The sequence below is a fragment of the Ambystoma mexicanum genome, chromosome 7p (assembly GCF_040938575.1).
Source record: "Ambystoma mexicanum isolate Mex_15411 chromosome 7p, UKY_AmexF1_1, whole genome shotgun sequence".
Lineage (NCBI taxonomy): Eukaryota > Metazoa > Chordata > Amphibia > Caudata > Ambystomatidae > Ambystoma > Ambystoma mexicanum.
Window position 1 is genome coordinate 73,963,542 of NC_090939.1, and position 25,489 is coordinate 73,989,030.

The window sequence follows — 25,489 nt, forward strand, 5'->3', positions numbered from 1 at the left end:
TTGAGCAGAGAAGTCAGGGAAGCCCATCTATGTCGCAGTTTCCAAATAATTATTATAGAATGAGTCTACTGAGATTGAGATGGAACCTACTTCTAACAAAAGAGATAAGGCTTAGAAGACAAATGATTACTGAGCTGACGACTGACTGTAGATACTGTAATAGGGCCCTATGGAAACTGCGGGAAATTTGGTTCTAGAAAGTGAGGGCCTAAATACATGTAGGAGGAAATATTTATTAAAGATGTTTCATCGGGTTCATAAATTGGGTTCAGAACTATGACTATTTTTTGGAAAATATGTATTAATATTAACTCTGTAAAAGTAGGTCTAGTGGTGGCAGGTTTTGTAACGACTATGAATTTAATGACTTGATGTTTTTAAATAATTCCGTGTGATGAAATGTTATGAGGTACTGAATATGCGATGTATTGCTTCGTGATTGCGTTCTTCTCTTCTTTTGTCTTGTGTGATGTTTTATGCTATGCATTGTATGGATTTTGCAGAGGTTTTTAAAAAGAAAAACAAATACAAATAAAGAAAAAAAAATTAACAGCATGTGTGATTACTGGGTCATGGTCTCTTTGTTTCCTAGCTCACTAAACCACCATCTCCGATAAGCGTTCTTGAATAAATTACAGAAAGGGGAGGGATTCACCTCATTCTTCTCTGAGCTTCACTGGGTGTGATCTGAACCAGTGGAATAGCTCATAAGAGGGTCAAATTAATCATATGTTAGTACTGCAGTTCTCTTATATCTGGCTTATCCACTAATTCTGGGGTGGAAACTTCCATAGAGGTTGTAGACCTGTCCAGCTAATGTAGCCAGTTTGTTCTCTGCAGATGGCTCCCTGCTCCCATCAATATACTTTTGTGGTCCACTGATGTGGCTTTTCATTGCTAATTTCTTTGAGCTCACTAACATTTGAGTGAGACTGCTGGGTTCAGTAAGTATCTGCCACCGAAAAGGTATGTCTAGTAGCTCAATCTGTCAAGGACATGGTGCTGTGCACTTGTCAGCAAGGAAATCAGGGACCACATCATGCTATATGGACGTGCCCTGCAACTGCATAAAGTTGTGAGGCAGTCGCAGGTGTTTATGTATCCTGCAGTAGTGTACGCAAAGTGCATGGGTGTGTGCCTCAGTCATTCCACCAGCAGTTGCCACATTCTACATTGAGCATGGATACAAAGCAGCAGGAGATGTGGGAGTACCTTCTTACAAAATGTGGGTTTGCATGCTTATTGAGGTAAGTCTGACATCAAGTGATTGGACTCCCAGAAGCAGAGAAGCAGAACTCCAAGATGGATGAGTGGTCAGTAGCCACTTGATCATGTGATACACTGCTGTTTAGGCTAGAAAATCACTAAGCATACTTCTATATGACCAATGCCACTTTTATTTCATCCCACCTGTCCTGCAACTTTTCTTGTAGCTCTGCTCTGCACACTGAAGAATTTCACCCCGCTTCAGGCAGCATCAGAGAGAGAGCACTGTTTGTCCATGGCAGGTGAAATGGAGGCGTGCCAAATGGGGTGATAAGAAGGTGCCTCAGTTGCGGGGGGCGTGGCTAACTGCCATGCATTGAGGTCAACCATCTATGCAGCTCCCGCAAGATCCTGAAATGAAATAGTTAAATGTGCCCGATTTTCTAATAACTTGCACGAATGAGGGGTCAGATGTTGTGCTGATTGGAGACGCGCTCATGCTGACACTGGATCCTGCCTACAGAGGGAGGACATAGCGGAGAAGAGCCAGGATGGTGGTGCGCAAAATGGCGGATGCAGCACCTCAGTGAGAAACACTCTCTGCCCTGTGCCGGCGTGTACTGACAGAGAACTGAACCAAGACCACAGCACGGCTGCCCCGCGCAGCGGAGTGACCGGACACCTGATGACTGGCTCAGAGCGGCTGGAAGCGTTTTTGGGAAGGAGTCCAGGTAAAGTGAGCTGACCCGCATTGGAGTCTGCCTGGTGAGGCTGTAGATATAGCTGCTGAATGAGGCGGGTGGGTGCCACGGAGACAAAGGCACTGCCTCTTGTCGGGATACGACTGGAACACTGGGGGCTGGCGAACAGGACCTGTGGAACCTGGAGACCTGCCGGCGTGAGAGCTGGAGACCTCCCACAGTACACAGTGGGCACCTAAGCACGGAGGGCAGTCTTGTGTGTGTGCAGACGCCTGGGGACACGGGGAGGCGCACAGAGGTGCCTCATTTGTGGTCCCTGCATCGACCAGCGCTGGCTGGAGGCCGGGCATGTACAATCTTGCTGGGAACAATAAATAACATGGCGAGCACTACTGGGTGACAGCGGGAAGACTGCGTTCTCAGGCCAACGCCTGGACTCCATGCGAGCTAGCAAGAAAGGGGAACAGAGGATAAAAGAAGGCACACAACACAAGTATCCAACTTGACATTGACGCCATACTGCCGAAGGTGCCACATTTCGGCAGGTACGCAGCGAACTCGGGTGCTATATGGGCGCATCAGCTGTATTGCTGTAAGGAGAAAGATTGGCGAGACTCTTCGACACTGGGGGAAGGATTGTAGCGCTATTGCTTTGATCAAATGCTGCTCATTGGAGAAGCAGGGGAGACATTTGGGGGACACAGACTTGACATAATAGACCGCGTGTCAGCGACCAATGGGCAGTGCACACTGACAGGCTATCTGGACTGATGATTGTGATGGAATGGAGGGCCTGGACCGTAGTGAGCGGGAGGGACCCGCGTGGCGAGCGTGCAGGAGCAAATCCACAAACAACAGAACCGAATTACAGAAAGCTGGGAAAAGGACGATAACTGTGTTTGTGAGGCTAGAGTGGGGCACAAGGAAAACAATGAGAGAACCAATTTGAGTGCAGAAAGAGCACCCTGCACACGCCACTGTGGAAGGCCTGGAGTGGGCACGCTAATTGGACAAAGTCAGTGGCATTGACGATTGTGCGATGCTGTGTAGAGGACCAGGGACCAATGTTCCTGGACATTGGACGACTGCGCCATAAATGTACTGAATAGTGGTGACAACAGCACTGCCTCACCTCGGACAAGATTCCAGATGCCTGACAAGGGCCACAAAGGGAAGGCCAGGCCAATTGCTATGGAAGCTTCAGCGCACAAGGGTGAGGATGACATAAGGCAGTATACAAAGTTAGAGGATATGGCTGCGTCACCACAGGTGGCGCCACAGGAAGAAGGCCCCATTTTATCAGCAATCGCAGCACTTAAGACAGCGTTAGAGCACAAAATTGACGCGGTCATAGTGGATGTCGGCTTCCTGCGTCAAAAGGAGCGCGCTCAGGCGGATCGCCTAAGCACTATGGAATTAAGAGTGCAAGACAACACAGCTAATATTGTTAGTACTCAAACGCAGGTGACAGATGCACTTGCACGAGTTAAGATCCAAGAACGACGAGCTGAAGACGCTGAAGGGAGAGCACGTCGGAACAGGGTCAATGTCAGGATTCTTGGACTACCAGAGGGAGAGGAAGGCAGAGACCCCACAGCCTATGTTTAGAACATGCTCCTGCAGGAGGTCGGCCTTGTACACTAACACAGGGATTCACAGTTGAAAGAGCACATAGATCACTGATGAAAAAAACCCAGCCGGGGGTTCCTTTGAGACCACTAATAGCAAAAATAATTAACTACAAGAACAGACAAAGAATCCTTACTTTCTCTTGAGAATGGGGAACTATCACCTGAGGATCTTCAAAGTTGGTGATCTACCCTGATTATACAGCTTTGCTTCAACGGTCGGGGGAAATATTCGGACCGACCAATGACTGAAGCAAGCAAACCTGCAATGCATGTTAATCTACCCAGCTAAACTGAAAGTCCTGCATAATGGAAGGTCGCTGTTTTTTGACAACACTCTGGATGCAAACTCCTGGATGGACAGGCAGGGGGATACCGCAGCTACCTAGCAGAGCAAACATGATCCATAGTGTGCTGACATGAAAGGAGGTTGAGAGCTCCGTCACTGGTCCTCCCTCCACCCTATAGTTCGACAAGAAAGGCATGGAAGACATTGGAAAAGAAATGCGGGGACATACGAAACTGGGGCACAGATATGAAGATAGGTGCCCAGAAGGATGCAGCTGCAGGCAATTGACTGTATGTAATTTGGGATGCCAGTTTTAAGGCATTAAGCTATTGCACGTTACCCGAGAAGGGGGGGAGGTACGGGAGAAGTGGCTGAGCACGAGCAGAAGGATCACAGCTGGGGTATTGTTGGGATTGAAGGGGGGGTTGGGTAGTTTTTGGGGTTGTTCAGTGTTGAGGGGAGGGAGGGTAGGTTTGGCAGGGGGCATGGCCAAAGGGGACTGTTTTGTTAGCTGACGGGCTGAACTGTGATCGATGGGACATTGGTGGGCGAGATGTGAGCATGGACAGTGGGTGGGTATCTACCCCCCGAACCAGGGTAGCAAACATATACGTTGTATTGTGCAGGAGTCAGAGATGGGAAGTAGCTGGGTCCCTATTGGTGGGAGCACAACTTCAGGGGAGGAAACTGGAAAACCAGACGGTGGAGCGATGGGATGGAGGCAGCCCTGGGGAGATCACCTGTAATGTCAGGGGACTGAACAACTATATTAAAAGATTAAGCATATATGCATATCTGAAGAGAATGGGAATACAAGTTGCACTACTGCAGGAAATGCATTTCACAGCCGATAGACAGGCTACGATAGCCAGGAAATGCGGGAGTGGGGGTAAGCTGTATGGCTCATCATTTTTGGCATATGCCAGGGGAGTTCTCGTTAGGATTTCTCCATCTGCACCTTTTCAGCTGCTGGAATTAAAAAAGGATAATGAAGGCAGAATGGTTATGGTACATGGGCTTCTGGAAAATATAGAAGTATGCTTATACATATGCTCCAAATCATGACGCTACAGCGTTCTTCAGGTCGTTGTACTCTGAATTGATCACATACATAGGGGCAGCATGGGTGTGGGGCACAGACTTTAATTGTACCTCTAACCCCTAACTGGAGCGATCATATGAGAAACAGAGAAAGCCTGAGCCTCCAGCTAAGGCTTTTGGCATCCTCTTACAGAATCTGTGATTGGCGGAAGCATGGAGAGAAGCAAGGCTATTCCCATTTCTCGTCCCCTCACGGGGTCATACGCATATTGACTACATTTTTACTGGAATGGAAACTCTAGGTGAATTCGGGGACATAGACTACAAAGCCAGGGTCCTGTCGCACCATGCCTCGTTAATCACAGTATGGCCGGAGACCACGCAGAGACCCCAGATACCCACTTGGTGGCTACGGACTGAAGCCCTGCTATATGACGTTTTTATTTTGACACTAACACAGGCAGTGTGGTGAAAACCGGCACCCTGTGGGATGCCTTTAAGGTTGTTATATGGGGAGTAGCGATCAGGAAAATGGGTGGCCTGAGGAAAGATATAAAGAGGATACTAGAAAGTATTGAGAACGACATTGTTAGGGAGGAGAATACCACGGAGGAAGTGAATGAAACATCGCAAAGTTCATGGCACTGCGCAAGAAATGCATTGCGAAATTGGGAAAGGTTGGGCAGATTTGACAATACTGGATTTGAAATACACCCAGAAATGGAATGCAGAATGGGATAAACCCGGGAAGGTGTTTGCATGGTTATGTAGATGGGAAGAACCAAGAGATATGATTAATGCCATTGCAGATGAAAGCGGGACCATTGTCAGGACACAGGGTAGGATTAACTAAACTTTTTCTAGATTCTATGAATCCTTGTACTCGAGAGGCATCAAGGAGGATGATAGAGATTTTAGCGAACGGCTAACCCAAATAGACCTTCCACAGTTGGGAATCAAGCAGGCAACCATGTTAGAGACTCCACTGACATTAGACGAGATAAGTACAGTTATAGCTGAACTCCCAACCGGCAGAGTTCCAGGGCCGGACAGGCTCACGGGTACATTTTTATGAGGCATAGACAGATATGCTGGCACCAAGGCTCCTAGAAGTTTTCATGGAGGCATATGAATCCGGAAAGGTTGCCCAGCAGCTTAAGGGAATCCACCATTGTGCCCATACTTAAACCAGGGAAACCCCTGCCAACAGCCCTCCAGTTAAGGTGCGTATGGTGCTTTTGTACGCATGTAATTATAGGAAATACGGATGATTTATTTTTCTACTGCGTACCATGTACGCTATATTTATTAATTTAAAAACATACTTTTCACCACTAGATGGCACTGTAGCAAGCAAGCTCCTGCCTTGAGGCAGGCAGACCCTTCCCTTGCCAGTCTCTCTCTGAAACATGTATTCTAATCTAGGGCTCAAACCACCACCTCCTGGTAGAACTTTCCAGAAACGCTAGTGTCCTGCTGCGTTTTTTTATTTGCAGAGTAAGCTGAGAGAGTAGGCCACAAACGTGGAGACACCAGTCAGGTAAGCATCCCACCCTTCTGCTGCTGGCGCTTTTCAATTGCATTTTTATTTTCTCTCTGACAGCCCGGACCGCTATCTGATCTAATCTCGCATAGTCCGGGCTGTCAGAGAGAAAAAAAAAACGCTATTTAAAACAGTTGAAAGTATTTTGTTTCTTTCGGGTCGGATGATCAAGCAACTGCCTGTTTCCCAGAGTCACAGTCCCCCTGAGACACAGGCTGCGTCCCTAATGAACTCCACAACACAGTGTTGTCTACACAGCCTGTGTGTCTCAGGGGGGATGAGAGTGGCCATTGCTATGCATTGCATGTCTCCATGTCCACGTGTTGCATTGTAAGCAGGCGCTGCTGCCTGTCGTCGATTTGGCTCGGCATTCTGGTACTTGTAGTTTCCCATCCGAAATTCGTCAGCACGTTCAGTCCCAGGAAGAAAGGGGAGCTGTGTGACCTTGATTAACGCTACCAAACGTCTTGTGTAGTAATTTTCTCGTTGCACATAACTTATCAGTCTAGCTTGGTGGTGTTGTGTGGAAGGTTGGTGTTTTGAATGATGTGTGATATGGGCAGTTAGTGGCCTGAGTGAGTGTGTGGATGGGCCAATGTCACCTCTCATGTACATGATTATTAAGTAAAGTGGTTTGCCCTTCTCTACATGAGTGAACCTGTCCCTTAGCCTACTGAATGCAATCTGGTCAATACATGTTTGCATGTATGCTCATTAAATGCGAGAGGCCTAAATAATCCTGTCAAAGCCTGCTTTGAGACACTGGGCGGCGGCTTTGATCGTTTATTGGCATGGACATGGCAGATAAGGCTATCATGTAAACAGGCTTCCCACGGCCAACCAAAACAATACCTTGAGGTTTAACATAACTTCATATTTATGCCCCCAAGTCAAGCGCACCAACTTTCTTATCAACCTCTCAGGTTATTCTTTCTCCATAGAAACGTACGGCAACATTACTTTTACCGGAGGGGATGGGGCAGCGTCAAAGTTTGAATGCCACTTAGCGTGCTCAGAGGGATAACCTATTTCTTGTTATCGCGTCCTAAACCTTGCAGATCTGTTGGGCGGTTACAACGTCTGGCGAAGTCATGTAGCCCATACACTCAACACAATGGGCCTCATTACACGGTATGCAGTAAACATGGCGCTATTAGCGCCATGGTTGCCGCCGGTATTTTACCGTGTCCGCCTTGGTGGATGGCGGAATTACCGCCCTACTCCAAGGTGAGCGGGGGTGGTAATTCCCCATTCACCAAGGCACTTCCCCATTCCCATTTTTGCCCCCATAGGGCTCAATGGGAATGGGAAAGGAGCTAATTACGTTATCGCAAATTGCGGTACCGTAATTTGCACCAAGGTCCCTTTGCTGGCCCGTTCCTTAACGGCTGGTAAAACCAGCCGTTGAGGTCGGGTCCCACAAAGGGACCTCGTAGTAAGGCGGTAAGGGTTTACCGGTACCGGTGCCCTTACCGGTACCAGTAAACCCTTACCGCATTCCGTGTAATGAGGCCCTATGAGTGTTAAAAATAGGATTCTTCAATCACAACTCTTGCAACGAACTCCCAAAAACCATGGTTTGCTTTCAAAATGTATTTCCGATGGCCATCCATCTCATTATTCGCACGTGTCTTTACAAAAAAGTAGTGTCGCCTAGAAGTGAAATCCCCGCATGCAATAACCCATACCTAACCAACTATCCCAATTGAAAGACAATTCGCTATCGCTCAAAGTGAAAATATAGCAAGGAAAACACAAGTGGGTAGCTTCTATTTAGAATTAAGAGGAGCTTCAAAAAAGTACAATGTGCTGATGGGTCGCTCCAGGTTCTGAAACGTTATCCTGCGCAGAGACAACATGGGCCCATTAACTAGTTATGAAATCACCAAATCCAAAAAGATTGGGCTCGTGTACTGGATCATATGTATGTGTATGGTACTCTAGCTTCATGTCGAGCATTCGGGTGATACTTTATAAGTTTATGGTGCAATTGGTTGATTAAAAGCATATACACTTTTCTTATTGACAGTTAAGTTCCTTACATTACATATCATTATTTGATTACCAGTTACAAATCGTATAATATAAAATATTTCTTAAAATCATAATAATGTTAAAAGTAAAGTTTATACACAAACAGGGCGCCTACTATAGACAACCTCTTGCTAATTGTTTACGGAAAAGGAGACCAATTAAAATAGTCCCGACTAAACAGATTAATCCATAGCCAATTAAATCATCTTATTTCTGGCATCAAAACAGTTCTATTCCAAGTATGGTATGCAGCTCCTACGGGCTGTCGTTACCATTCTGTAAATAGTAACCAGTTCCCCATAACCCTTATTGTAGTATTCCTGTAAACAGCAACAGTCTGTTAATTGGAGTCTACTTGTTTCACCTCCCTCTTTCTTGGTACCCCCACATACTCACCGCGCAGTAACATACTGAATCAAGCAATCGCAAACTTTTGTTACGTATCTTGTTGGTTTTGCTATCATAAATCAAAGCATAGTATATTGTGCATAGCGGTTCTTGGAGCTGAGTATCGCTCGGTTATTCGCCATGTCCCAGTCAGTAGCCTTTTTAAAAAAAGGCATTTCTGTGTTAATGGCCTCCATTTCATTACCAGGCATGGGCAGGCCGATATCATGGAAGAAAGATGCCACTGTCAGTTTGGATTTTCATGAGCTCATTTTGGTTGTCATGGCAATGACACTCAGTAGACTTTCCTGGTTCCACTGCAACAGCTTTATCTTTAAAGAGTTTTCTGCCTCGTATTTTCGACAATGTAGGGGATACTAGGCCTAGTTCACTTCTAGAATGAGTGAAACCTGTTGAAATTCGCCCCACACGTTGTATCACTGTGCACCTGTTCCCCGTGTTGTTGCCATATATCTGTATCCCCCTTTATAAGCTATATATCTGTACATCTGTATCCCCATATATACCTGTACTCGAACCCTGTCGATATATATCCATATGTCGCTATGTATGTCTCCAATGTCCTGTTCACGTGCCGTTCTCAGGCGCTTTACAGATAACCACCACACCACTACGCTTACTCTCAACTATACATCATCATTCAACTAGAACACAGCTATACCCCTGATAATTCGGCCTAGCTGTTCACATACGAGCACAACCCCATGAACACCTCATCATCCTAATAAAACGCAGCGAGCTGAGCACATTCTGGCCTAGCCGTTCACATAGGCGTTGCTCAGGCCTAACGCAGCCAGAACCCGGTCTGGGTGTCTACCCACCAGACTGCACACATCCAACTGATATCCTCAGCACCACACCTATCACTAGGAAGCAGCTATCATCCGACAACTACACCAGCTGCACACATATCCGGTGCACCCACGCACCATACGACACTATCTCTCTCTACTGACCTGAACTACAGTTCCCGAGGGCGTTCAACCTACCAGCGCTTTGAGGTCATACCAATGATATATAAGGTGCTATATAAATGCCAAGTAACATAACATAACATGGTGAATAGTCAACAAAAGTTCACGAGTGCCCTTATAAATCTATGACAGTTAAAGCCAGCAACACAATAAGGCACCCTTTGAAAATGTGTTCATACCACTAACGTTTAATAGCTTGATATACTAAAAAGCTTAGTTTGCTTGGATGTCCTTAGTTGAATATTCTTAAACCATACATGACAGGCTGGAGGTTTGTGACGATAAGACACAGACTGCGTCCCTGATGAACTCCACAACACAGTGTTGTCGACACAGCCTGTGTCTCTCAGGGGGCTGTGACTCCTGGAAACACGGTTCCTTGGTCATCAGAAGCATAGCCCATCTTATGCATGATGGTGAATAGCCAACAAAAGTCCACGAGCCCCCTTGCAAATCTTTGACAGTTAAAGCGAGCAACACAATGAAGCACCCTTTGAAAATGTGTTCATACCAATAACGTTTAAAAGCTTGATATGCTAAAAAGTAAAGTTTGCTTGGATGTCCTTAGTTGAATGTTCTTAAACCATACATAACATGCTGGAGTTTGTGACAAATCTCCAAATCTAAGTGAGTTTATGGCCAAACTTATTTTTTGTGTATTTTAAAGCGCTGAAAATAAAGTGGCTAAATCAGGATATTTTTCTTTTGCATCTTATCGTTTTCCATTCAAGATGTGGAAAATAAAGGTACCGTACAGTGATATTATTTTGCCCCAACATGCTGCTATAAGGATTTACATGTTGTCATGATGCTTTACTATGCAATTTGGGTATCTTGCAAGTAAACGCCATAGGACAGTATTTGTGTAGGTCTTGACACCCAAAACTTAAATATTTGTTCTAAGTAAAGCGTGGAAGAAAGTGGCCATGCCCAAATTGAAAGTGTGGGTTAAAATCTCTGCTTCGCTGTTTAGCGTAAGTGTGTGATCCTGGGCAAATATTGTAATCTCACCCTAACTTCAAATGCAAAAATAAGAGTGCTTATGAATGATTACGTGTACACCCTTACAATAGGACAGTTTTAATAAGTGTAGGACCACATTGTTGTACGCTGGTTCTCCTATGCTAGTAGCTCCAATACTGCTGCATAGAAATGCATTCTTGCTGCACTGGCCCTCCTCCAGTCTCGTAACACTGGATGTGACAGGCAGACAGTCTCACCAGCCAGTCAGATTCCAGTATAGCAGACTGGTAGAACCAACATTACATTTCTCCCCTGTTGCTCCCAGCCACTGAAGTTGCTTGGGCCGTCCAGAGTACTGCCCCACACTCTGCAATGTCCTGTTGTGCTATGATATTGAGTCTTTCATTGCACACCATATGCCATTTTGACACTTTCTAGGACCTTCAGGATCTGCAAGAAGTGGGTGTTTCAGACTTAAAGGAGAGAGTTAACTGATTGTAACATTGAAGCTGCCCTAGAATAGTCTCATTACAAGTAAGTTTGCCACCTCTCCACCGTCTCCGAAGTTAGTGCTTCTCCCAACATTTGAAGGGTTAGCCCCGTCAAAATATTAGCCTAGGTGCACCCCTGGATGTGTGCACTTGCATTTTGTTAGGCAGAGAGGCGAGGGAAGCCTTTCCCCGAAACTGGCGGTGTTAAAGTTTTTTTGTGTTTGTTCAGAAAAACGTATTTGAACAAACACAGTAAAACTGCTACTTTCACGAAAGACTTCCATCACCTCTCTGCATATTGCGCTTTAAAATATACTATTCGATAGTTGGTCTCCAGACAGTGGGGGAGGGGGTTAGACGGGGGCAGAGCCTTCAAGTGTGCCCTGTCTATTTTCTGAAGTGGCCCCTGCCAGCCCTGTCTCTCCCTTCCTGCTTGCATTGAGCACTTCGACGACTCCGGCCAACCCATTTTGCTTTGACCTGAGCCCTGGGTGGGTTAATGGCCGGGCGCCACAACCATCCCTTGGGGCGCTGTCCTGATCTCCTGATTTCCTGGCATTTCTTCTCCTTTCTAGCTCCTGCTGCATCATTCTCCCCGTCCCCTTCTCGTTCACTTGGGTCGAGTTGATCATCTCATTCCCCTGGGGCCCTCTCCCTTTTTTTAGGCCTTTGTGTACCACTCTGAGGCCCTCATACCCCTGTTCCCGACCTTGGGTGAGGGCAGGGGATTACTTTGGCTGGGCAGGTATTATTAAAGTGCATAGAAGTAGGAGGAATCTGGCATGAAACACTAGCTAAAATGGTGGTAAAGTGTGTTGAAGGCATTTCATAGCCAAGAAGAAGGCAGAACAGAGAGCACACTCACAAAGGGAACCTGGAAGGTAGGCAGTGACCAAACCAGTAAGTGCCAGACTCCGATATCAGGAGAGGTGACCAAGAAGGAGCCCTGTGCTGTTGCTACTAGACCACCAGGTCCATATGGGGATTATAGAGGGATGGATGTGGAGGGGCGCTGTTTAAGTGTAGAATAGCAATGCAGAGAGATGCATAAAGACGTTACCAATCTTGGGGTAAAGTGTATACACAATTTACCCAAGTAGTCTGTTCTTCACGCTGGATTACCATTTCCGGGAGTGAGTTGGTGTCTTCCTTTGCCCCAAGTTAGCTAAATTGTGTGTGCTTCTGTAGCTTCCTACATTTATTAATTGATGCAGTCTTGTGGGTCCCGGTCACCTTTTGTGAACCGTCATAGATTTGTATGGAGTTCAGGCCTAAGTTAAGAAAACAATCCCCCTAGTCACTGCACATTAATGCCATCTTGTAGACCTCTATATACCAATGTTTCCTGGTCTTCATTGGTATATGGTCAATAAGCAGCAAAACCAGAGTATCAGAGACCCTGCTGGACCAAACAGTACTCAGACTCCAAAGAGCTGAACTAAAAGTTGGGAGGCGGGCACAGAAGAGCCATCCCAGCCCATGTACTTAAAACTTCAAGTACATGGGAAAGGGATCCTGCTAATTGCAGAGATTAATGTCGACGCACTTGGCACTACTCTTACTATCTGGTTGCCATTTTAAGAGCACTGCAAGGAGGGATCTTTATTATGTTATGAATAGTACGTTGTAGCCAGTTTCAAAAGCTCAGGCTATGATAAGTTTTAAACAACTTTATGTTCAATTGCATAACTAATATAGAATGAAAGGTCATGTCAGGAAGGGGGGTTGAAGTTGTTCATGCTGTTTTCCAGGTAAGAACAAGGTGTCTGGCAGTAGCAGAATTCTAGGGAGACGCAAGAAAAGAAACACAGAGGGAGGACAGCTAAAATGGCTACAAAGAGAACACTGCTAGATTTCTTTGTGCCTAGTACAAAAAAAGCCCAGGAAGATCCTGTAGTGTTATGTGGAGCAATTGTACATGACATTATTCGCAACGTAGTTGGCAAAGTTGAGCAGCAGAAAAAAAAAACATACAGGAGAAAATATTAAAGATAGCACTTTTGCTGAATGGCAAGTTAGGTATCCATGGTTAGAAACAAAAATGGATGGACAAGGCAATAGGAGACTATATGTAAAGTTTGTGTTAAGGCAAACATTCGTAGTGTGTGGGGACAGGAAGGAGCCCTCAATGTTCAATTATCAACAATATCGCGCCAGAAGGATTCCAAAGATCATCAAACTGCTGAACATCGATTCAGAATGTCTAGGTAGCAGTGACATTGAGGAAGATGTCAGGATTGTTGTAGAAGAGAATGACAAAAGATTGTTCAGTACAGTATTTTATGCACCAAAAGAGGAATTGGCATTCGAAAAAGTAAATAGTTTACTTGAACTTCAAGCTAAGAATGGAGTTACTACTGTACACAGTAAAGATTACAAAAATGTAAGCTGGGATTCGATGAAAGTTATACAAAGTAGCATTGCATCTGTGATGGAAAAACAACTATTTAAGCAACTAAAGCAATCCCCTGTGTTAGGTATTATGATAGGTGAAAGTCAGGATCTTAGTGTTCAAAAGAAAGTGGCTATTTGTGTCTGGTATCTTGATAGTACAGGAGCACCAATTACTACGTTTTTGTGTAATTTACGCATTGACGACGGCAAAGCAAGCACAATTGTAGCACGGGTGACAGAAAAAATGAAGAGTATTGGTCTTGATATGGGAAAGCTTGTATCTCTTGCAACTGATGGCGCTGCAGTTATGTTGGGACCAAAGACAGGTGTTGGTGTGCAACTCCGGGCCAAATACTCACCATTCCTTACTCACACATTGTCTTGCACACAGACTCAGTCTAGCATGCACAGACTCTATGAAGAATATGCCAGTCCTCGACAAATGTACATCCCGGTTTAATTCTTTATATGCCCTATTTCATACTTCTGCAATAAGAAAAACAAAACTTCAGAAGGTGCAAGAAGTAATGGGTGATCCTGTTTTAAAAATGAAAGAGACACACTCGGTTAGGTGGCTTAGTATGAGAAAAGCAGTTGAAGCAGTCCACAGAATCTACCCTTCGGTTGTAGTTTCTCTATCGGAGCTTGCTGCTGATGGGAACGCTACTGCATCTTCACTGCACAAATACTTTAGCAGCTACAAGTCAGCCGTTATTACTGCATTTATGTTAGATCTACATAATGTTGTGGGAATTCTTTGCCGGAATTGGCAGAAACAGACTTTACTATTTACTAAAATTCATCCATTGGTTGATGCTACTTTTATAAGTCTTGAATCCTTACTCAAAGAGAATGGTGATAGTTTAGGCAACTTGAGATTATCGTTGGCGCATGACACAGAGGGCAAACGTATCTCACGAAAAGGTGTAATACTATCTTATAGTTCTCTTTCTGATGCTGAGTTTAACTTATTTAGAGAACAGTATGTCACAAATCTAAAAGAAAACATTGGGAAGAGATTTAAAAAGGAGGATAATGCAATTTTTACTCATTTGGGTAACTTGTTAGAACCAGCAACAGTTTTAGACACTAGTGAGTCAGAAATCGGGAAAGCACTCAAGGGCATATCCACATTTTACGGACAAGTAAAAAAAGTAAAAATTCAGTATGACAGCGAAGGCCTGCATGTTGAGGAAAATGAGATTGCTTCTTTATTAGATGCCCAAACTGTAAAGAAAAAAGAATGGCCTCTGTTGCATGGTATGATTAAGGGGAGCTATAAGGGTTGCAGTATGACAAAAATCTGCAGGTGTGTTGCTAGTCTACATGGGGATTTGATGGCAAATATTGCAAAAGTATGCAAAATTGCTTTATGTCTGTGTGTAACCAGTGTAGAATATGAACGTGCATTTAGCACACAAAACAGGATTAAAACAAAATTCAGATGCTCCCTTAAAAGTGAAACCATAGACACTTTGATGAAAATCGTTATGTTAAGACCATCCTTTAGGGACATTGACCCAACTACTGCAATACAACTATGGCATGCAAGGAAGAAAAGACGTCCAGCCAGGCTTTCACAGTCATACACACCTAGACAAAAGAAAACTAAAATTAACTGAATTCTTGTAGTTTTTCTTCACCTTGGTACTTTGTTTCTAACGTGATGCTTTCAAAAGCATTATATACATTTTATGGGTGTGTGTATTAGCAAGGACACAGCAAGCCTGCAGACTTGCCTATTCAATCCTCTTAAGCATTGTTGGAACATGGAGACTTTATCTGCCAGAAACTAAACTTCACCCCGAAACAGGACAGTCATGTACTGTACAGCCAGGAGTGTTAGTGGATGCAGATGTTTGCAACAATTATATAAGATTGTCTTTTGAAATGTAGACTGAACCGTCTACCTCCATTCTCTAGGTGACAATCACACACACCTATAATCAGCTTGCTTTTTAAGTGTATCAGGCTGTTTTTTCATGTTTTAGTGTGGGATTGTGTAATGGGTGACTCGGTTTATGTTGCTCCGAGCAACCATGTAAGCCAGTAAAAGTTGATTCTGGCTAGTGAGTAATGTGTGGAATATTTGGTGGTCAAAACAGATTACCTTGTCTCTATGTAAGGGTAACACTTACATTTGTGAAGCGTTGCATGTTATTTCAGAATTAGTGAAGTTGGTTTTAAATTATGGGAAAGGAGACCACATGTAATCTTTCCAATGAGAACAACACACGGAACATGTTATAGAAATAGATTTTGAAGTTATATAGTTCTTAAACTCTAGCCTAGCACTGTTTTTTTGACTGTTTTCACTTCTTTCAAACTATGTAAGCAAGTTCTGTACTGTAACACTTGCTTACTCAAGCTCCATCTGCAGGAAATACATGAGTCTCAATCTATAGTAGTTCTTAACAGAGTTTCTAGGCCCAGAATTTTGAAAATGAAACTGCATATGTAGCAGGTACTCACAAGTTATTTTATGGCAGAATATTTTCTGCAAGTGTAATACAACTTTGATCTACAACTCTTTTTGTCTACGGGTCTGACTTTACGTATGCATTGGGTGTATATGTTGGATACGTTTTACTCTTTTGCAGAGGAGAAAACTCATTTTTACTCTCTTGAAATTGCATTTACTCTCTAATTTCAGAAATCATGCGTAAAATACTCCCACCTCAAAATCTTATCTGGAGCACTGCCTGCCAAGATTGCGCACCATACTGGCCACTCTCCATGGTGAACCAGGACTGCAAGATTCTGACCGCAGTACTGGCGAATAGACTTAAAACAGTGACAGGAAGTTTAATTCATATTGATCATAATGGATATGTCCCGGGGCTCTGCACCTCATGGAACCTGCAGAGGTTACACCATGTAATAAATAGTACAAACCACCTGAGAGACGGCTGTGCGGTGGCCTCCCTAGACGCGATTAAAGCTTTTGATTCAGTCCAGTGGTACTGGCTTCCAGGAACTCTGGGGCGGTTTGGGATTGGCACTAATTGTCTGAGATGGGTGAAATTGATTTATAACGCACCTAGAGCGGGGTGAAAACAGACATATTTCTGAGGGATGGGAAGTACATAAGGACATCAAACAAGGCTGTCTGCTATCTCTAATGATGTTCATTCTGGCACTGGAGCCGCTGGCGGCCTTTCTCAGAGCATATTATGCCGGGGCGGGGATCGATATAGATGGAGTGGTACATCTAGTTTCCTTGTACGCAGATGATATGTTGTATGTAACCAACCTAATGACAATCTACCACACTTATTAGATATAATAGATCAGTTTACCAGGTTCTCAGGCATCAGGATTAACAGGAATAATCTATCTTATTTCCATTGGCAGGTCTTACAGGACCTAGCAGCTGCCTGGCACTGCAGTGGACAGTGCGCACATTCCGATACTTGAGAATTAATGTGTGGCATGACTCTGCCTCCTCACAATTCCGGGTAGGGCAGTGCTGTTAAAGATGGTGGTACTTCCGCGCCTCCTCTGTCACTTTACTAATATACCTTATGCTATACCTGGAGGGTTCTTTTGGCGGTTAGCTATGCTGGCTCGGGAGTTACTGTGGAGGTTGGAGGGGAGGAATAAAATCGCTTTACGCACACTGCAAAGGGACTATAGTAGAGGTGGAATAAGAGTAATCCACTTTGAATTGTATTACTTAGCGGTGCCATTGCAGTTTGTAGTGAATTGGCTCGGAGAAGAAGCTTCGAAAGACACCCAGCTGCTGCAACCGATTCTGGGACACTTATTCCTGAAGGAGGTGCTGTGGGCAGAGGAGGTGGGATTACCTAGACCCTCTGGACTGTTGAAACCTGGCAAGGACTTGTGGAGAATGGCCTGGTAACTTTTTGGGACCCTGGATCCTTATTCCACGCGTGTACCCTTGGCAGGAATTATAGGGGCCCAACAAGACACTGTGATGTGGTTCAGAGGGCAGTAGGAAAACAAGGGAATTGCCATGGTGGGTGACCTCTCGCACGATAATAAGATGTTATAATTTCGAACTCTGGTTAGTGAACATGGCTCTGGTTAGTGAACATGGAATAAATAGGTGACAGTTCTTGGTATATTTGAGCATGGTTGGAAGAATGGATAAGAGATGGCCGGGCATAAAGGGAGGGAGACCAACGCGATATTAGATACGATGAATGATGTGTCAGAAGGGGACCACGTGGTCTTTAGACTGTATGACCTGCTCCTGAATGGTCTAGACTCAGGGGAGCTAGCGGTATGCAGAAATTGGGAATTGGGCCTGGGAAGAGTTTTCACAGAAGTGGAATGGAAGAGAGTGTTGCTGTATACTAAGAGAGTCTCTAGGAACGCTCGGTTCAAGCTTACTCAATTATATGTGACGCACAGGGCGTACCTGACCCCACATAAGCTGCCACGAATATACAAGGGCAGTGACCAAGCCTGCCCAAGGCATGCCAGGGAGGGAGCGGACATGACGCGCATGTTCTGGACATGCCCAGTGATTTCGTGTTTCTGGCAGAGGGTGGCGGAGAGGGCTAACAAGGGAGGGATCCAGATACAAACATGGCCCATAGAGTTTTGCTTGTTGGGCTTGTTCCAGAGGGGCAGGAAGCATACTACGCACCTCTCGCAAATGAAGGACCTAATTTACGTATTAGCAAAATGCTGAATTGCTATGACTTGGAAATCGATGAGGGTCCCAGAGTTGAGGCGGAGTGGGCAGATTTGAGGCGTTGGTAATTTGCTGAGTCTATGGTGTGGCACAGAGCACTGCAGAAGGGGATGCATGAAAGGAGTGAGGGAATTGAAGCCTGGAATGTGTTAGTACAGACAATGTTTACATCCACTGATGTTGAGACTGCTTGAAAAAAGCATCTGTTTTAGGAGGAACCTAGATACAAACCCTGGTGGAGCCATTGTGCATCACATCATGACAAATATGATAGAAATGTCGCAAATAAATAAGTTGTGCAAGACAAGATGAGACTGTATTAGACAAGGGACAATGAGGACATATAACACAGGCAGGAATGCTCATTGCATCAACATGTCACAGTGAAGACCTGTCTGTGTTTATTTGTTTTTATGTCTGTTTAAATGGAAAATAAAATGGTTTAAAAAAAAGAAGGTGCCTCAGGTGATCCACATGTAATTGATGACGATTTGTGCTGGGGATATTTGCAGGATCTGTGGGGCCGAGATTTTAGTACCTAAGCAAACATCATGGTTGAGCGCTGACCATGCCTGACTTACATTTTTAAGACTAGGCCCAAGAGGGGTCCTGAAATGCTGCTTTGTGAACATTTCCAGAAACGTGTCTCAAAATGTCTCCCTCTGCACATGAAACTTGTGGCAAGTACAATAGACAAGCATGGGCTATTCCAGGCAGAGTTGTGAAATTGCTTCTGCGCTTACTGGCAATTAACCGTCATATGCAAATTTGAAGTGTACGGTATTCTTATAATTGCCTTCCCAAATATAGACATGTACTTTACATTTTATGACATTTGCTCTAGAATTATTTTTAATGAATGACAACTATTTCAAACCTGCACAAAAAATGTAATACTGATTTTCCACTACTGCAAAACCTTTTGACATAGTGAAAATGCTTAAACCTCTTAGTTGCACAAAAACAAAAGGGCCAGCATGGAACGGACATTTTTATAAATTTAATTTTGCAAGCTTGCTGCTTTAAACATAATGTAAAGCTTAAACAAATGCATGGAAAATAATTAAAAGATGAAATTGAAATCCTAAAAGTGAAATCTCTCTGATCCCCTCTCTTCATTCCTTCCTTTTATGCTCTTCAAAAAAGGTCTTGAAGCACCTGCGGCACCTGAACTTCACCAACAACATGGGCGAGAGAGTAGATTTTGATGAATTTGGGGACTTGATTGGAAACTACTCGATAATCAATTGGCACCTATCTGACGAAGATGGCTCCATCGTCTTTGAAGAGATTGGTCACTACAACGTTTACGCCAAGAAAGGGGAAAGGCTGTTCATCAATGAGGATAAGATTCTCTGGAGTGGCTTTTCCAATGAGGTGTGTATGCGCGCACCTTGTAACAGACATGTGACCTTCTAGCATCATGTTCACAATAGAGAACTCCTTCTGCCTAAATGGTAGGCCCATCAAAGGTGGGTATTAAAAACAAACTGAGTCAAGATTTACGGCCTGTACAGGGCTAACACTGACAAATTTTATCTAACCGCCAAACACATGCAGGTATACTTGACAATTCTGGAGTCATGTTAATTGAGAAAATATAGGGTGAAGGAAGGGATACACTGTTGTGTAACCCAAAAAGGTAGAATGAGTCAAGGTCTCTTTAGCGATCAATGTCTCTTGTCTTTTTAATCTTTCCCAGCAGGACGACAAGGCAGCTCAATTTTACTTGTCACATATGGAAACATATGTAAGTAGCAGCAATCCTACCATTAGTAAATTCCCTCAGATCAGTGAAAGACGCTAGAACAACCCTTGCTGCAACTCACACAGACAACCCACCCTACCTAGTGAATGCATTCACCAACACCTCTTTTCTAGCAGCTAGAACCCCCAAGTCTCTTATATTTCCCTCATTCTCACTATTAAAAGAAGCATGCTTAGATCCCAAAGAAATTTACAACTACTGCCCAACAGTGCTTTTGCCTCCGGATAACTGCAATCAAAATGAAAGATCCCACCTTCCAGCTTAGTGGTCACATTGAAAGCTAATCAGTCTTTGACCATTGCAGAGTGGCTTATGTCCCTACAATGTCAACATATCTGGACTCATGTTCATACTGTTAGACCTGAGGTGATTGGCATCAGTTTTGTCAGGGCAACAATGGAGTATGAGATTGGAAGACTTGATCTCCTTTCCTAGGATAGTGACTTGTGGTGTCCTCTGAGATGACTTCCGTCCTGTCTAAGGGATAACATTTATGTGCAGCCATGTATAGACTATCTAAATGCCCCCTACACCTCAACTCATATGCAGTAGACGCTCTGGTCTATCTGCAGGTCTCAGGCATGGATAGCTAGCTCATTGCGGTGCCAAATATATGGAAATAAACAAAGTATGAATGGAAACATAAAGCGTCATGCTCAATGGTTCTAAAACAAAGACAGTAGTGTTTGCTGATCTGTGACAAAACCAACCACGTCTGCAAAGAAAGGTGACACTGTAAAAAACAGTAATGAATTAGCAATTTATCTGGGAAGCAGACGTGATCTAAATAGGTTACCAAAGTGAAGATCTTTTTGTACAAACTCAAACTCCTGAAAAATACTCCAATTCATCCGTCAGGAGAACCGTCATATTGTAGTTGAACCCTAGCTCGGTCGCTTTTGAACTATGGCAAAGTCCTGCTCTCGGTCTGCTCAGTCTGTCAGCCTCTCAAACACAAAACACTCCAAAAGGGATAAAATTCAACTAGTCATTTGATCTTCGGGCCAAAAACACACGTGCCCATATCAGCACAGCTATGAGCTACTTGCTACATGTGAATGCTACTTCGTGCCAAATCTCTTTTGCACTTCGTGCTGTTTTACATAATTTGTAAATTCTAGATTGTTTGCCAATGATTTCATGTATTTTATGCTGTTCGCTGAGGTGGCTTGATTAGTTACATCTTGCAAATCAATTAGGCTGACGTCATTTAAGTTGTATATTTATTTGCTGTGCTATCGTTTTTTTTAGAAATTGAAATTAACTTCACGTGAAGGGCGACTCTATTGCCTCCTTAAATCTACCGCACTACAATACCCACATTTTCTGCGTGCATCCAGGGACGTGGCAGATAACGTCACTCTGAGGAGCAGCACAGGCATAACCTTTTTGCCTGCTGTGCCTGGTGGGCTTGGAGGCACGTTACACTGCACAGTCATCTGTCAGTCATCATTCGGGTGTGAATGACTGCTTGCTTGTAAATTATCCTTATCTCACTGGTGGTTTAGTTAGTCTTGTTGCACAATTGATCTATTCTTTAACTATGAGCAATGGTAATACACAGTCGATAGTATCTAGTGTACTCTTGAAATATATTAATCTATCTTGTTGCATCTATATTTATTTATTTATTTATTTACATTTACATTTACATTTATAAATCGCACAAAGCAGCCCTAGGACATTGTGGCGCTTTTACAAGCAAGACTTACTTAGTTACACGAAACATGTGGGAACATCTATGTCGGTTTCTTCAGGTACGTTGACAAATACTGCTTTGCAAAATTCTGTCTGCCTGTCGCTTTTCACTGCAGATGTTCTATCTTCTCCGGCTGACACCGTCTCTACAACAATGGAGCGGTCGAGCATTCAGCAGACCTTGGAAACACAAGTAATTAGGGCCACGGTGCAATCATAGGCTCCCAGACACACAGGGTCATGGATCCTATTTGATCAAATGCCAGAAAGCAAAATCATTAAAAGGGATATTACAGCTCCTTTCACACTGGCATCTGGAACCCCAATGTACCCTTCAGGGCCAGGCCTGGCACCCTCGTCGCCTTTGATTTTTGAAGATACTGGGAGGAAACCTCTGATTTGTTCTCTGCTTTTAAATGCCCACTCCAGAGTAAGAAAATCACTGCTTTATTCATGATTTGATTGCAGATTTTAACTTGGATTTAAACTGTATCACTGAAACTTGTCTGGCTGACCACACTACATCTGCTTTAAACGACTTGACCCGCAAGGTTTTTGGCTTCCACTTATAATCGGACTTCAGGGCAAGGGGAGGAGTACATATTAGACTTATTCAATATAATAAATAAAGATATACCTGTTTCCATGTCAGTTGAAATATTACGTGTAAAATGTATAGCTAGCCCTGTTTGTTCATGAGATTTGGTGGTAGTTTATCGTCTGCCTTCGCTAAACACACATTTTTTGACAGACTTTGAGGATGCAATTGCACAAGTTCTTCTGTTTCACCAAGTAAAAAAAAAGAATTAAAAAAGTTTAGAAAATGTAAAAGAGAAAAAAAGGAATTTTCAAACAACAATATAACCTTTAAAACAATGCAGTTATATACGACTCCAGGAAAACATCAAAATGTATTCTTCAAATTCCAGTTTTGATCTATAAGATTCACTTCTCTAGTCACAATATTACAAATCTTTCTTTTTCACTAAATTCAAATCTATAACTACGAAGATAGTACAATGCGATAATCAACGATTGCCTATAACCCCACATACATTGAAGCCAGAGTGATTCTAGGTCATTATCAACAGCAGAATTTACATACATTTGCATGTATTTTTGCCTTTCATTTGCAAAGTGATTACAACTTTCATCTCTTCTGGCAACCCCGTTCCGCCAAGATTTCATACGCTCTGTTGTAGCCAGTAAGTTAAATCTAAAGTGCATATATAATATACACACTTTCTGGCATGAGATCTGCCTGATATATGACAGACAGGGTTTCTGTTTGTGGCAAAACTTTGCATATTCACTATAGGCTGTATATGTCCCAATCATATCAGCTGTAGTCGCCCAATCAAATTAATACAACTTCAATTTCACAATTTGCGGACGTTTAATCATATCATCTCTCTCCATTGCAATACGTTCAAGGCTCTGTATGCACACTTTGCCACCTAATAATAAAGAGTTTGGCTTGCCATTCTTTAACATCGTATTCAGATCTTCATATAACGAATTGGGTGGAGGGTTCAACATTTTAGCATAATTGGCGAGTCTACGCCATAGGCATTTTGCCGCAAGAGATCTAAGCCCTAATTCGTGCATAATGACAGAGTTCGGTAATGATGGTGGTAGGTGCAAAACCTTTTTCCATACCCCACCTTGAATTACATTCAAAACTGGACCAATCGCCAACGTACACAAGTCTAAACCATACAAAATTATTGCTTCCACCTTAAGAGTATAAAATTCAATCAACAGGATTAAGGATAATCTACAAACCTTTGAGTATATTAATTTCATTTGTGCGATCAGAAGTGTAGTCTTAATGGCAAATGCTGATTGCCATTTAGCAATGGAGTCAGTGTTGGTTAGATTATATCCCAGATAAAGCATTCCCAATGCCCGCGGGATTGCCAGCCCCTTAATGTACCATTGATAGTGTATGAGCTTTCTTTTGTTCGTAAATACAAGAATGTTTGATTTTGTTGGATTGAGCTTCAAGTTGTGTGTATCACAAAATTCAACTAGCCGTACCACTTTATTTTGGAGACCAAACAGAGTTCGATCAAACAAGATCAGGTCGTCCGCGAAAGCAAACCAGTTAATGCATAAGGCTCCCAATTTTACAGGGAAGGAATTGGAATCAGGCCATAAATTATCAATCTCACACAAATACAAATTGAATAATATGGCCGCGAGGTTACACCCTTGTTTAACTCCTATGAGGGTTGCAATTGGGTCTGTTAACAACCCAGTTTAATCTGTTCTTACCCTATAATTTGTATTAGTGTGTAAGAGAGCGATCATGGCTATCAAATGGGGAGAGATATGAAGAGATTGCATTCTTTGCCATAAAATCTCTCTAATAACACTGTCAAAAGCAGCAGAAAGATCTACCAGGGCCATGTAAATTGGCCCATGATCCTTCTGCCGCGAATCCTTAAGAAGGTGTGCTAGAATGGTAGCGTTCAATTGAGTTCCCATTACTTTCCGAAATCCTGTTTCGAAACGTGAAAGGATATGGTGCGCTGCTATGAATTCATTTAATTCTATTAGAATAAGGGCAGCAAAAATCTTTGCAGACACATCAATGAGTGCAATAGGCCTAAAGTTTTCTGGCTCTGAGAGCGAGCCCTTTTTGTGCAGGGGAATAATGGTTGCAGATAGCCAAGAGGAAGGTACAGTTTTCGTTCGAAACAAGCAGTCAAAGCGGCGTTTCAAACAAGCTGCCCATAACTTTGGATCATCTTTTAAGACACACGGTGGTATGCCATCTGGGACGGCTGCATTGGAGGGTTTTAAATTCCTTATTGTTATTTCAATCTCCTCTACTCCCCAAGGGCAACATTGTGGGAGATCCGTCATAGTAAGCTGGCTGTAAAGGTGCCTAAATTGTCGAGGGAGCACATATTTCTTCCGAAGAAATTCTACCCATACTTCCCCACTCACTGCAGAACGCAGTGGCGGGGGCACTTTCATTAAGGGATTGCGTAATATCGCCCACACTTCACGAGTGTTTTTATAGATTAAATCAGTATTCATTTTTTGATTATTTTTAATATAATTACCAAACTTTAGGACTTTGATGATATTTTTATATTTAGTCAATATTGCTTTCTTCTCTAATGCCTTTGCATCCCTGTCCATGGAATTCCTTAGCAAATTACGAATTGCAATATTTTTCTGATTTTTTCTAGTAGCAATTGAGACCATATATGTTCCATGGAAGATGTTTTGATTTTTAACAATATGTTGAGCTGAAAGCTCCTCCAAATGCCCACGAATCATAGTATCATTTTCGAAGTCACGTGACTTGTATTCACCCGTGGATATCAGGATGGAATTGCTTTTTACAATGTCTCGGTTAACCAAAAAATTCAACTGCCTACATAGACCAGGGTCCCATCTAATAGAGAGAGCATGCCTGTATATTTCCGGTAAAGACAGAAGTGTCAACGATTTAAGCACAGGGAGGTTAATCTCGATGCGACACTCCAAAAGGCAATGATCACTTTGGTTTAATTTCAAAATAGTGCACGAAGATGTCATCTTTAGTAAGCTCTCTGACACCACCATATAATCAATTGTTAAAAATTTAGCGCCCTGAGTCCATGTAAACATGGGATCTTTATTAAAAAAGGGTACTATTTGCATTTCCCATTGCTCAAAAAAAATCGACCCA

The 25,489-nt window shown here is 43.3% G+C and overlaps 1 protein-coding gene across 10 annotated transcripts in view; it reads left to right on the plus strand.

Annotated features, from left to right (window-relative positions):
• Positions 1-25,489, plus strand: part of CASR (calcium sensing receptor) — a 1,433,568-nt gene that overhangs the window by 1,155,965 nt on the left and 252,114 nt on the right. For all 10 annotated transcript variants that reach the window (XM_069635803.1, XM_069635809.1, XM_069635804.1 and 7 more), the window contains one exon: positions 19,482-19,712. In XM_069635803.1, coding sequence (XP_069491904.1) covers positions 19,482-19,712 — 231 coding nt within the window. The remainder of the gene's footprint in view (positions 1-19,481; positions 19,713-25,489) is intronic.